Raw genomic sequence first — 15,081 nt, forward strand, 5'->3', positions numbered from 1 at the left:
TGTTCCCTTCAGGGAACCAGGGTTACATATGTAACCTGAGACATTATTTTAGGTCAGAGGTATTCAATCCTGCTCCTGGAGGGCCACTGTTCTGCAGAGTTTAGTTCCTCACATCATCTACCTTTGAAAATAGCATGCTTAAATGCTCCTTTACAGTGCAAACTTGTTCAAATTTAATATTCATTCAAGTCTCATCTGATTGGAAATTCATTCATACAAGAAAATGCACATAACTCAATTATACTTCTCACCAAACTATTTTCAGTAGGTTTAATTGAAAATTCCAAAAAGAAACATTGTTTCATTGTTAACTACATTGAGCAATTACAGAAACAAAGTATTTTATACAGAGATATCGTACAACATTTTCTATCAGACATTTAAATCTATTAGTTAAAAAGCGTTACTTACAGCAAGTATAGACATGCATTATTTACACACACAGGTCTATTGAAATAAAAAACTTAAAACATTCTGGATTAAATCACTATAGTTAGCTAAGATCAATACATTAATGCATAATCAGTACATGTTAAGTGTAACATGCCAAAGTCCATTACTGTCTGGGAAGAATTAATCCCACTATTATGTATATCATACTCCTTGGCATTAGACCTTATTTTTCAATAAAAATAAATAAAAAAAAGACTTATTTAAAAAAAAGCAAGAAAGAAATAACTATATTTTATGACATATATTCCTTACACATAACATGGAAAATATTTTTGATTGACAATCCTATTTTAAAATCATCAGTAAAAAGGAGGAATGTATGTCTTGAGGAATATCATACTTTAGATTAAAAGGTACTAAAACTCCATTCCTACATTGCCTCTGAACAAAGTCTTTGTCCTGTACTAAAATTCACAAGTGTTACAAAAAATATAATTATATACATACACTAAACTTAATGTTATGCCAAAATTAATGAGTTTTGTTAACAGAATACTGGGGGAACAAAAATCGCAGGACTTCACCAATATCACTACTACCACAATTCCAGATTTCCAGTGCTGGCAAATCCTGGATTTTCTCGAATCTTCCAGTAAGTGCCATTTGTCACCCATACCTCTCTTCCAGCGTGATCTAGGGTTTTTCTGATGAAAGAGAAATATTTGTTCATTGTTTTAATTAAGGCATTTACAATTACACCTGAATGTATTTAGTTGATGAATCATCTGTGTTGATTCATTCTGAATATGCAGAAGTTAAAAAAAAGTATATTATCTGCTAAATATTCCATTAATATATTATGCAATCCTCTGACATAATTATAAACCTTAGTATTAATAAACCGCAGTGTATTTTACCAGGTGAGAGTTTAGAACCAAAAAAAAAAAAAAAAAACTTAATATGGGATAAATATTGAGACTCACATAAAGAAACGCGGAACATGCTCTTCACCCCTTTTGGCCATTGCCTTGCGTCGGTCACGCTGTTTTTCCTCCATTTCATCCTTACATTTATCAGCTTCCACCACTTTACCCTGTTCAAGAAGTCTGTAAGGAAAATATACATTTACAGGTGCATCTAAAAAATGTATATATATTGAGGAAAAGTAAAAAAAAAAATAACTTAAGTTAATACAAAAAGTTTCACTTTCATATATTCTAGAAATGTCAAGAGGAAGATGAGAAATGTACTCTTGACCAATAGATTCTCTACAGGGTTCAGGCGAGGCAAGTTGGCTGGCCAATCAAGCAGCCAATCAATGGCGAGCAAACCAGCCAGTAATAGTTTTGGCACTGTGGGCAGGTGCTAAATCCTGCTGAAAAAGGAAATCTGCATCTCCATAAAGTTTGTCAGCAGACGACTGCATTGACTTTGGACTTGATGAAACACAGTGGACCAACACCAGCATATGACATGGCACCCCAAATAATCACTGACTGTGGAAACTTCACACTGGACTTCAAGCAAGTTAGATTCTGTGCCTTTCCACTCTTCCTCCAGACTCTGGGACCTTGATATCCAAATGAAATATAAAATTTACTCTAATCTGAAAAGAGGACTTTGGACCACTGAGCCACTTCAGTTCTTTCTCTTTAGCCCAGGTAAAAAGCTTCTGACATTGTCTCTGTTTCAGAAGTGACTTGGTACTAGGAATGGGACAGTTGTAACCCATTTCCCATGGTGCCTGGTGCCTCTTGATAAGATAAGATAAGATAAGATAAGATAAGATAAGATAAGATAAGATAAGATAAGATAAGATAAGATAAGATAATTACGGTTTGCAACAGTAGTGAAAGTGAAAGTGAAAGTGAAAGTGAAGTGAAAGTGAAAGTGAAAAAGTGAAAGTGACACGTGACGGCCAAGTATGGTAACCCATACTTGGAATTTGACCTCTGCATTTAACCCATCCAAGTTAATGCACACACATTAGGAGCAGAGTAGTGAGTAGTTAACACACACACACTGCAAACGTGGATACACACCCAGAGCAGCGGGCAGCCTTTGTGTGGCGCCCGGGGAGCGATTAGGGGTTAGGTGCCTTGCTCAAGGGCACCTCAGTCATTTCCCACCAGTTCTGGAATCGAACCAGCAACCTTTGGGTTACCAGTCCAACTCCCTAACCACTAGGCCATGACTGCCCCGAGACAGGACAAAGATAGAAAGACAGGACAGAGATAGATAAATGTACAAATAGCATAGCCAAGTATTAAACAAAGAAATGCCGTTCTTACAAATAAAGTCAGAATTTTCTATACAATAACAACGGACTAAAATAGACTATGTCTTATACAGTGTCCTGCGGCATAATAAATACCGATATTATAAAAAACTATTAAAAGGTCACTCCTTATGAAGCTCTCCCAAGTTCCTGAATCGGTTTCACTTGACAATCTTCTCAAGGCTTCAGTCATCCCTGTTGCTTGAGCACCTTTTCCTGCCACACCTTTTCCTTCCAGTCAACTTCCCAAGAACATGCTTCGATACAGCATTCTGCGATCAGCCAGCCCTTTCAGTGATGATCTTTTGTGGCTTACCCTCCTTGTGGAGGGTGTCAATGATCGTCTTCTGGGCAATTGTCAAGTCGGCAGACTTCCCTATGATTGTGGTTGAGAGTACTAAACTAGACCGAGAGATACCCGGTATTTATACTATATGAATGGTAATTTTATCAAGTTTGAAAATAAATATTCTAATATTTTGAGAGTTTTTTTTTTTTATTTGTTTGAGCTTTAGGCCGAAATGATCAACATTAACATAAAAAAAAAGGTTTGAAACATTTTAGGTTTACATGTTATTAGTCTAGAATACATTACATTTTCACTTTCTTAAATAACTGATGAAATATATTGCACTTTTCCATGATATTTTTTGAGACATCTGTATATATGAATAAATACATTTTATAGCCATCTCTAAACTTGCCTTAAAATATTCAGGAAAATGTTATCAAAATAAGATACAGAAACGTAATAACTGAAATACAGTAGTTCGATTCATTTTGAAACCATTTTTATCTTCATACACATTCCAGAGGGATACTTAACCCAAAAATGAAAATTCTCTCATCATTTACTCACCCACAAGCTGTCTCATACTTTTTATTCAGATAAATAAACAAACAAACATTTTTCTAAAAATAATCCATTCCTGTAGTGTTCATTTCGTTAATGAAATCTGACGAAAAATATTCGTTTACGACCTTTTCTTCCATGACTAAGACGAGACGATAACGAGACGACACCATCGTCATTAAACGATAACTGTGACTAAATCAACATGCAATATCGTTGACGAAAATAGATGAAATTAAAATGTAGTTAAAAAGAAATCATTACTAAAACCTCTTTTTTTTTTGTATTACATACTGTTTTTAAAAAGTCGCTACGAGAAATCATCAACTTTTATGAAAGATTCATGAAAGATAATGAAATTATCATTATAAAAGATTTCATGCCTGTGGTTGCCAGATTTCAAGAATTTAAAGCCCCAATCAGAGCTTTTGTTAAAAGAACAAATTTTCAACCTGAAGTTTTACTTAATATTTGCAATCTGGCAACCATGTGTCTCGCTCTCTCTACACACTGCTGAAGAAGCGCGGATTATCTGAAAACATCAAAAACACAGACAAACATGTAAGCTGGAGTTCAGTGATCTCCATTTGAGATATTTTGCAAAATGAATGTCTGAGTTCCTCCACGAACCGCTTGCGCTGGTTTCTGTGACTAAAACTGCAATCAAACCTTCTAATTCCAAACATAAATCTCGACTATATGAATAAATGCACCTTCACAGCTCTGTGTGACAAATATTTTTTTTGTGCTGTTGTTTTAATAAAAAAAACAATCTGCCCTCACTGCACGTTGGGGAGCACTGACACACATTTGCATGCCACTTGGTTCTGTCAGCCTGTCAATTTCCTATGGACATCAGTCACAAAGACACTCTCTACCATTTTGGACTGTAGAGTCCCACTCTCCCCCACACTTTGTCTTCTAGGAGACACCACTTCCATCCTCATTCCACAGAAATTGAAATATCCAGTACTTGTCTCCCTAACTATTGTTAAGAAAATAGTCTTTCAAAACTGGAAATCTAGACACTCTTGTCATATAAATCATTGGATCAACCTAATTTCAGAACACATCCTTACAGAAGAGCTCTCAGCTCAAAAGAAGAACAAAACATCAGCCTTCAAAGACATCTGGAACCCTTTCATAATCTTTCTTCAAACTCAGCAATAACTGTGCCATTTACACTCCTTACAATGCCGATATTCAACATATGCAACCCCTTGTCCGTCCATTCGCATATCGGTCTGTTTTCGTCCATTGATCTGCTTGTCTGTACAATAGCGTCTGTCTATCTATCGTCTGTATCTGTTTTTCTGCCTGTCTGTTAACGTCTACCTGTCTATCGTCTGTATATGTCTGTCCTCCTGCCTGTCCATCTACGTCCATCTGTATTTAGTCTAATTCTGTCATTTTCCATCAGTTATTGTTCACAAGTATTTACTTTTTTATTTTTTATTTTTTTATTATCTACCTCACAATATTAGGGCTATCACAATATTAGGGGGTGGATGTGGGTTTGTCTGGAGTAATCACTGTTTGTACTTAGTACATAATTTGAATTAAAAATAAAGTTGTCCTCCTACAAGGGGGGGTGGAGGTGGGCAAAAAAACACCCCCCCCCCCCCCCCAATTTCACCATTTTAATTTTTTGAGAGAAACGTTTTGTTTTCATAATATAGAGAATGGGTTAATTTATGACAAATAGCCTATGAAAAAAAAAAATCAGGAAACTAGATTAGGTAAAATAAACCATGCATATGAGTTTTATGAGACATTATGAAACTATATGAGACATGTCTAGATCTAGATTTTACATCTCTAGATTTGTACTTATATATGGAAGTGCAATAATTCTGATGAAATGTAAATAGAAATTTCTCAAATGATAACAATTGTTACGATTATAATTTTAAGCAAAATAATCGTTAGCCTATTATCAATTTAACCATTATGCAGCATAATGAAAATATGAAGTTTTCAATGACAAACGATTGACTAAAATGCCAGGCTTTTAGTCGACTAAAACTTGACTGAATGAAAACCGGGCAAGGTTGACTAAATATGATAAAAACTAAAAAGTACATTTGACACAGGACTAAGAATAAGACTAAATGTAAAAATAGCTGACAAAATTAACACTACATTTCTGGGAGTAAATATAATGGAAGTGTATGCATCAGCACGTTGTGAAGCGTCACACAAGAAATTATGCGCAAGCCCTTTCTTTTTGCGCAAGTTCCACAAAAACACTTACATCACGATTCATAACAGACTGACATTTAAGCCAAGCGTGAAATCATGTACGCACTGAGTTGTGCCGAGTTCACATCACACAATTTTCAAAGTCGTCAGATCACTGTTCTTTTCACATTGCACGACTATCTGGGAAACGTATTTTGCGGACCAGACAAACACGCGCGAGAAGTGATAAGACATAATGCAAGATTACGAGACTGGAATAGAAACATTTGGAATGAAATGGAAAAATCAAATAGACATTGGTGCTCCTGCCAAAGTTCGACAAAACTTTCTTCAATTTCTTGGATCCAAATAGACCATGAAGGAGCCTTTTAGGGAACTGAAGCCATGTTTGCTGATATTTAGGTCTATAACTCCTCCCTGAACTTCCCGCTGCCTGTTATCTTGCTCTCGCATTGATTGTAGGTCATCGCTGATGTAATTTCCAGGCAGAAGGATTTTCGCAGACAGGTCCAGATATTTAGCATGCCAAATATCTCATTGGGGTTGGCGACGCATCATTGATTCTCTCAGATCGTGTCTTTCATAATGCACATTGCGTAATTGTCATTCGCATGAACGAGCTATTTTGGGCATTTGTTGGCGATTTCGCAAAATCTGTCGGCGAGTGAAAATCAGGGCTAAAATCGTGCTGTGTGAACTCTGCATTACTAGTATGTAGCCTTCTGATTGAGAACTACCTATGCTCCCTACTATGCTATGCTCCTGTTTCCCTTAGTCTTAGTTTCCATTTTCTTTTGTTCTTGTATTTTGGTTGTTTCCACGGTTACTGATAATGTTCACTTGTAACTTTAGTTACTCATTTTGTGTATATAATGCCCTCAGTTCCCTTGGTTCATTGTCCTGTATTGTCCTCTCTTCTCCCTGCCTGTTTAAAACATTAGTATTTTTTTGTAGAAAACCTGTGAAACTAAAGCGGAATCAATGGGTTTTGTTTTGGCCATATGTATAGTATAAATTACAGTTCAAAAGGTCAAAAAGATTGTTTTCTCTCTAATTACAGACCACATACCTTTGGTCTGGACGGAAGCGTGAGTCTGTTGGAGGCAATTTATCCTTTATATCAGGGGTCAGTTCATTGAGCTCTCTGGCATACTGGGAGAAGCCAAAGTAGTCAAAGTAATCATCTGGTGGAGGATCTGTGAATTATGATATAGACAATCTCTTAACATCCAACTAAACAATATAATGTGTGCAGTTTGACATGTTAAAACAAATCTTTTACAGCAGAACTAAAAGTTAAAAGTTAATCAGGTTCTAATAAAACTAGATTGCAATTCATTCTGTAAAATGTATGTCATGACCTGCATGGCCATGAATGGTCACTCACTGGGCTTCCAGATGCATTGTGGGTTGGGAAAGGTATCACAGAAAATGCCTTCATGCCATGATCCCCCGAAGCGGTGTAGCACTCTGCCAGCACGGTCGAGAACGGTGCCCTGTACTTCATTCTTGCCGCTATCTTCACCCCAATAACGTGACTGGACAAACAAGAAATAATATTAGGGTTATTATACACGTCTGACAATTTTACTTGAAACTGGCAATCTGGTCTTAATTGTACACAGAATGTTTATTGGTTTTACAGTGCCTGTAGGAGTGTATATTTATTTGTTTATGGTGTCTAAATCTAATTTAAATATTATATTTAACTTTCCTTAAATTTAATTTCTTTATTCGAATGTATTTTTATTTAACAATTATTTATGTTGATATGAGTTTGTGCTCCAAATGGTACCGATGCACAGGTGCACTATAAGTTAATGAAGCAGTACAGACCAATTTGACGGTGGGGAGCAAGCAGAAACAATCATTGACTGCTTGCACACTCAAAAGAACTAACGATCTCATGGACTTTGTCTTTCAAGTTTATTTTGCCAGTTTTGCACGTTTTTCTTTTTGATGAAATAAATTTAAGGAGAAGCTTTACCATTGACGAGCCAGAGTGTTGATTGATCATGCCTCAAGAGGAAGCTCCAGACTGTCTCAAGGACTGAAGATTTGCCAGTCGAATAGGCATCCAAGATGGCAACATGGGAAATGCAGCTATGATAGCGCGAAGGTATAGCTATGTGTCTTTAAAGCAATGTGGTTATCAGCTAAAGTGTTGTGGTAAAATGAACGAAGCAGCATATGAATTTTCCGTTAGAAACCCTTGAGTTTACACGTAAATTAGGCCTAAATTTAGATAAAAATTAGATATCATTAGGAAGATTGGCATTAGTTTTCACTGTTATGCTGATGCTATTCAGGTCTATATTTCTTCGTGCCCCAACGTGAAGAAATAACCAATTCACAAAATTAACGGAATGCATAGCTGATATAAAAAAGTTGGATGACTAGTAATTTCCAACTAAATTCTGAAAAAAAAAAACAGTTTCTAATTATTGGGCAAAAAACCTCTGCACGTATTAACTTAGAATACTGTCTTACACTTGATGGCTGCTCAGTCAACTCTTCGTCGTCAGTTAGGAATCTGGGTATGCTCTTTGATACCAATCTTTCATTTGAAAGCCACATTTCTGGCATCTGTAAAACCGCATTCTTCCATCTAAAAAAAAAAAAATCTAAATTGCAACATGCTTTCAATAAAAAATGTGGAAATTAATTCATGCGTTCATGACCCCAAGGCTAGATCATTGTGTAATGCTTTACTGGGTGGTTGCCCTTCACTCTTAATAAATAAAGTCCAGTTGGTCCAAAACGCAGCAGATAGAGTCCTTACTAGAACCAGAAAGGATGATCATATTAGCCCAGTTGTCAATACTGCATTGGCTCCCTATTAAACATTGTATATATTTTAAAATATTGCTGACTACTTACAAAGCAGTAAATGCTTTAGCTCCCCAGTACTTGAGCGAGCTCTTAACACATAGTCCTTCATGTCCATTATAGTCCTGCAATCCCAAAATTCTGGCCAGTTGATAATACCTAGAATATCAAAATCAACTGTTGGCGGTAGATCCTTTTCCTGTTTAGTACCTAAACTTTGGAATAGTCTTCCTAGCATTGTTCGAAAAGCAGACACACTCTGCCGACTGAACAGACTAAAAACATCCCTTTAACCTGGCATACACATAGAACATTATACATTTCTATTCAAATCAGTTAAATGATTGTTAGGCTGCATAAACTAGGTCAGCCGGTACCAGGAACACTTCCTATAACACCTGATGTACTCGTTACAGCATAAGAAGAATGGCATCTACGCTAATGTTAGTCTTTGTTTATTCCGATGTTTACTGTAGTCAGCCGGATCCGGGCCGTATCCAGATCAGATGGTGGAGCTGAGCCTAGACACGACCACAACGCATCCCTGAAGTGTCAGCAGAGATTGTCAACTAGACTCTTCCCTGTGAAGGCATCATCGACAGGACAGCCATCGGCACTGATCCTCAACAAACCCATTTCCATACCGGCATGATGACTCCAATCTTCAACCAGATGGAACTGGATAAATATTCTGAATGTTCTGATCCAATCTAACTTCTGACCTGTAATGCTGCCTGAATCATAATCATACACTAATAGTTTGTTGGCCAGAGGATAACTGGCCCCCCGACTGAGCCTGGTTTCTCCCAAGGTTGTTTTTTTTTTCTCCATTCGGTCACCTGATGGAGTTTTGGTTCCTTGCCACTGTCGCTTTTGTTGCCTTGGCTTTAGGCTTGCTTAGTTGGGGACACTTGATATTTAACAATATTATTGATTAAAAAATCTATTATTTCATTGTCCAGCTCTGTTCAGTTCTCAACATGAGTGTCCCAAACTAAGCAAGCCTAAAGCCAAGGCAACAAAAGCGACAGTGGCAAGGAACCAAAACTCCATCAGGTGACCGAATGGAGAAAAAAAACATTCGTAGTACACTGGACTATGACGCTATTTTCTTATAGATCTGCTATACAGCAGAAACAAACTCCGTTGCATCATTTTCTTGTTATGACTGTAAAGCTGCTTTGAAACAATCTGTATTTTTAAAAAGCGCTATATAAATAAAGGTGACTTGACTTGATGGGTCAAACAGTACATCCTCAAACCCTTATGTTAAACCCAGCTGATAAACCCATCTGATAAACCCAGCTGATAAACCCAGCGTACTATGTTTGAAAAAAAAAAAAAAAATAGTACGCTGGACTATGATGCGATTTTCTTATAGATCTGCTATACAGCAGAAACAAACTCCATTGCATCATTTTCCTGTTATCACTGAAAAGCTGCTTTGAAACAATCTGCATTTTTTAAAAAGCGCTATATAAATAAAGGTGACTTGACTTGATGGGTCAAACAGTACATCCTCAAACCCTTTATAAAACTCGCTGCATAATCCATCTGTCCCAGGGGCTTTCCCACTTTGAAGCATCTTTATCGCCCTCACCACCACCTTCTCTCATGTAATAGGCGCATTAAGGATAGCTCTTTGCTCGTCTGTGATTGTAGACGGATTAATACTGGAAAAGTCGTCATCCATTGTCTTAGAAGCAGTAGTAGTTTGTTAGGAAATAAAGATTCATTTAAAAGTCTTTAAAACTCATTGATTCTTTTAGTCTCAAAAAACTGAATACCATTATACTCAGTAATAGATGTAACGTATTGAGACACAGATCTCTTCTTAGTTAGATATGCACGAAACCTTCCTGGTTTCTTCCCATGTTTATAGCATTTTCGTTTAACATGTCTTTGTGATGCATTTTCAGCATCCTGTTTCAGAAGGGAATCCAGCATTGATCCAAGGGCTGTGATGTCATTCAGTAACATGGGAGAAGGTTTCTTAAAAAGCAGAAAATTAAATTACTAAACGTCTATGGTATAGGCCGAGGGTCGTGAGGGAACGGCGCGAGGCCGGTGGCATGATTGCTAATGAGCGCCACCTGCGCGATGCACCAGTCTCATATCTCTCACAGAGGAGCGAAGGCATAAAAGGAGGAACGACGACAGTGAAGGACGAGAGAGGCCAGGCCTGAATTTTATGTTGCGTTTTATGTTTCGTTATATGTGACAGAAGTCATCCGTGAGGGGCTGCTGTCTTTTACTTTCATTTTGTATTTGTTTTATTTTGTTGTTAAAGTATGTTAAACGTTTGCCGGTTCCCGCCGCCTCCTTCCCATAACTTCGTTACACTCTAGTATAGGCCTTACAAGTCTCCCACAAAAGAGAAGGATCATCTGTTGATTTCTGATTTGTCTCAAAAAAGAACCTAAGTTAATTTCTTAGATGAGATGTAAGTATATCTCAAAGTGTATGGCCTTTCAGAACAGTAGAATTTAATATCCAGTATCTAATCTGTCTCAGATCCCCTTTCAATTTAACAGTTAAGGATAACAGTATATTCTTGTATAACACCTATGGAGGGCTGAAAAGAAAGTAAACTCCTTACCCAGGGGATGGAGAAATCTCCAAACATCAACAAAACCCAGGCCTTTACAGATCATTCTAATGATTTAGCTAGGGGGGAGAGTGGGGATATTTTATGGGGAAATCCATCCATGACGGTTCAAAATACAATTAAATTAAATAAATAAAAATTTTGAGAAAGTACATAACCAGCCAGTGTTCAAAACTATCTGCTTCAGCTCGATTCAAAACAGTAAGCTTGTAATAAATGTTCTTAATTCCAGTGGTACTGGTCTGTAAACATAAAGAAGGTGTCTCTGCTAGTATATGGCTATAGTATAGCTATATTGTGTGTGAGGATGTGGGAGGTGGAGATTTATAGCCTTTTCTCACAGCACTAGATGCAATTTAACTCATCAATTTGATGGCGGATCCAGAAAGGTTCAAACAACAATTACCAGTGACAACTGGAGATTCACCCGTTGTAAAATGCAAAAGACTTTGTTAGGACTTCGGAGTGGCTACAGAAAAAAAAAAAAAAAAAAAGAGACAATAGACTTTTGTTGGTCAGAACAAAAGTAGATGTTACTTGTTCAGATGACATTTTCCATTGAAAATTCTTATGTTGGTCATACTTCCAAAAAGTAGAATCTGTGATTCCGATTGACAGTATCCACACCAGCGCGGTGACTGACAGCCGCACATTCTCCTCAAAACATTGGATTCATAATCCAATTCCGTGAATAACTGCAATTGCAGATTTCGAACAGAGATGGCGACAAAGATGAAAAACTACGGACAGCAGCTTTAAAGTTTGTATGTTCTGCATTATCTAGGTGAGTTTCTTGCAGAAATTCGATAATCTTTTTTTTTTTTCGAAAATAGCAGTATATTATAGTGCTGTCAATTGATTAAAAAAAAACTAGATTAATAATTTTTTTCTGCGATTAAAACACTTTAGTTTTTATACGATCTTAATATATTTTATAATGTAATAATTTCACAGTTAATCTCCAAATGAATGTAGAAACAACAAAGACAGTTTATTTAAACAATTGTTTAATAGCATCTTTTTATGAATGAAGGCCAGTATCACTGATATTAATATAGCTACTGATGTCTTGATAAATTATTTTGCCCCAAAATTTTAAACATTTATTAGGCTTCAAAAAAGTGTGTATTCAAATAAGTGAACTTAAAACAATCCTCAAATAAACCCATAATAAATGTCATTCACCTGTGCCCTTCCTGTCTTACAGGTATGAATTATACAGAAATTGAACAAGATTATCAAACAGTCCGCACTGCATAAATTAAATATAGATTAATCATTATTAAAAATATACAAAAGTTCTTTAGACAAGAGCAGCGAGTAATTTTCTCTGTTTCCTTTGTTCTTTGGTTAACTTTACTGACATTAGTGGCTGCTGTCACATTAAGATCTGCCGTTGCTGAAAGGATCTCACGCATCTCATTTACTCATTACATTCATTTAAGATTTTATTTAACTCATTTAAGACTGCTCTTGTGAGGATACTTGACAAAACGGACATTTTGGCATAAATGTGTGTGTTATTGTTCGTTCAAGCACGAAAGAGAACTTGATTCTGGTGCACGATACTGGCGCATGTCTTTCTCTGTGTCGTGTGTGTCAGGAGGATATTCACAGGCAGTACATTTTCTTTTGTCTTGTCGCTTTTGAATGGTTTAATAGCATTTCCATTAATAAGAGTGATCATATAATGTAATGCTAGCTAAAGGATGACAGAAAAAACGGATGCTGCGTTAATTGCATTAAATATTTTAACGGCATTTATAGGTAAACGCATTTAAGCACTCATTTTGTGTTTTGTGGGACTATGAAGCCCCTTGACATTCCATGTGCATATTTTCATACAGTTATTAACCATAACATATATTACACAAACTTGAGCCAAGGATTTCACAACCTTTAAACCACTATCTTTGCCAATATGCAAACCAGTATCTAGATGGATTAATGAGCTGTTTAATCATTAACTGCATTAATAAAAATAAAAAAGGTATTAAATGAACAAAGCCAACAAACACAGATGAACGTACAATGGGGTAAACCGTTACTTAACCTTTTAGGGAATTCAGTCCTAAACTTGTAATTTATAGCCTCGAATGGGTTAAAAATTAGACCAAAAATGAGGCAATCACAACTCAAAATGCTCCCGCCGTCCTTAACCAGATTTAAACCCTCTCACAGTCGAACAATAGACAACATGCGTGCAACATGCAACAAAGAGCATTTATAACATTGGGCTATTTAATGTGACTCACGCTCTTCCGTGATTATACAACCCCAGATCAGAAAAAGTTGGGACAGTATGGAAAACACAAAAAAAGTAGTGATTTCTAAATGTACTTTGACTTGTATTTCATTGCAGACAATACAACAGCACATAATTTAATGTGTTCCTCATGATTTTTATTGTTTTTATTTCATAAAAACAAAATTCCTATTTTAGTTCTTGCAACACATTTCAAAAAAAGTTGGAACAGTAAAGCATTTACCACTTTGTAATGTTGCCACTCCTTTTCACAACACTTAAAAGACGTTTAGGGACTGAAGACACCAAGTGATGAAGTGTTTCAGTTGTAATTTTGTCCCATTCTTGCTGCAAACAAGTCTTAAGGTGGGCAACAGTACGGGGTCTTCGTTGTCACATTTTGCGCTTCAAAATGCGCTACACATTCTCTATTGGAGACAGGTCGGGACTGCAGGCAGGCCAGTCAAGTACCCGTATCCTCTTCCTCCACAGCCAGGACTTTGTAATGTGTGCAGAATGTGGTTTTGCATTATCTTGTTGAAATATGCATGGACGTCCCTGGAAAAGATGTCTTCTTGAAGGCAACATACTGTGCTCCAAAATCTCTATGTACTTTTCAGCATTAATGGTGCCATCACAGAAGTGCAAGTTACCTTTGCCAAGGGCACTGACACAACCCCATACCATGACAGACCCTGGCTTTTGGAGTTGTGGCTGGTAACAGTCTGGATGATCCTTTTCTTCTTTGGTCCGGAGCACACGGCGTCCATTTCTCCCAAAAAATACCTGAAATACTGATTCATCTGACCACAGTACACGTTTCCACACGCTTCTGGACACTGTTAACATAGGGCTTCCTTTTGGCACAGTACAGTTTTAAGTGGCATTTGTGGATGTAACTATGTATTGGGGTACTTGACAAAGGTTTGCCAAAGTAGTCCTGAGCCCATGTGGTGATATCGCTTATAGATGAATGACGATTCTTGATGCGGTGCCGCCTGAGGGATCGGAGATAATAATAATAATAATTCATTACATTTATATAGCGCTTTTCTCGACACTCAAAGCGCTTTACATAGAAGGGGGGAATCTCCTCAACCACCACCAATGTGCAGCATCCACCTGGATGATGCGACGGAAGCCATATTGCGCCAGAACGCCCACCACACACCAGCTTACTGGTGGAGAGGAGACAGTGATGAAGCCAATCAGTATATGGGGAGGATTAGGAGGCCATGATGGACAGAGGCCACTGGGCAAATTTGGCCAGGATGCCGGGGTTACACCCCTACTCTTTCGAAAGACATCCTGGGATTTTTAATGACCACAGAGAGTCAGGACCTCGGTTTAACGTCTCATCCGAAGGATGGTGCTCTTTTGGCAGTATAGTTTCCCCGTCACTATACTGGGGCATTAGGACCCACACAGACCACAGGGTGAGCACCCCCTGCTGGCCTCACTAACACCTCTTCCAGCAGCAACCTGGTTTTCTCAGGAGGTCTCCCATCCAGGTACTAACCAGGCTCAGCCCTGCTTAGCTTCAGTGGGCAACCAGTCTTGGGCTACAGGGTGATATGGCTGCTGGCGAGATCACGGTTGTTCAGCTTAGGCTTGCGCCCTTGTCCTTTACGCACTGAAATTCCTCCACATTCCTTGAATCTTTTAATTATGTT

The 15,081-nt window shown here is 37.5% G+C and overlaps 1 protein-coding gene across 9 annotated transcripts in view; it reads right to left on the reverse strand.

Moving 5' to 3' along the window:
- Positions 1-242: 242 nt before the first annotated feature.
- LOC308697242 (oxysterol-binding protein-related protein 7-like) overlaps positions 243-15,081 on the reverse strand; it is a 99,415-nt gene continuing 84,576 nt past the window's right edge. For 7 of the 9 annotated variants that reach the window (XR_014030916.1, XR_014030918.1, XM_081376404.1 and 4 more), the window contains 4 exons: positions 7,114-7,264; positions 6,796-6,922; positions 1,377-1,499; positions 243-1,097 (listed from right to left, as the gene is read on the reverse strand). Coding sequence is in view for 5 of the 9 variants with exons in the window: in XM_081376404.1 (XP_081232530.1) it covers positions 989-1,097; positions 1,377-1,499; positions 6,796-6,922; positions 7,114-7,264 (510 nt within the window). In the remaining 4 variants the exon portion in view is untranslated. Of the gene's footprint in view, positions 1,098-1,376; positions 1,500-6,795; positions 6,923-7,113; positions 7,265-8,216; positions 8,335-15,081 lie in introns of all 9 variants that reach the window. The other 2 variants (XR_014030917.1, XR_014030919.1) reach the window with 2 other exon arrangements.

Source organism: Scardinius erythrophthalmus, assembly GCF_964197995.2.
Source record: "Scardinius erythrophthalmus genome assembly, chromosome: 10".
Taxonomy (NCBI): domain Eukaryota; kingdom Metazoa; phylum Chordata; class Actinopteri; order Cypriniformes; family Leuciscidae; genus Scardinius; species Scardinius erythrophthalmus.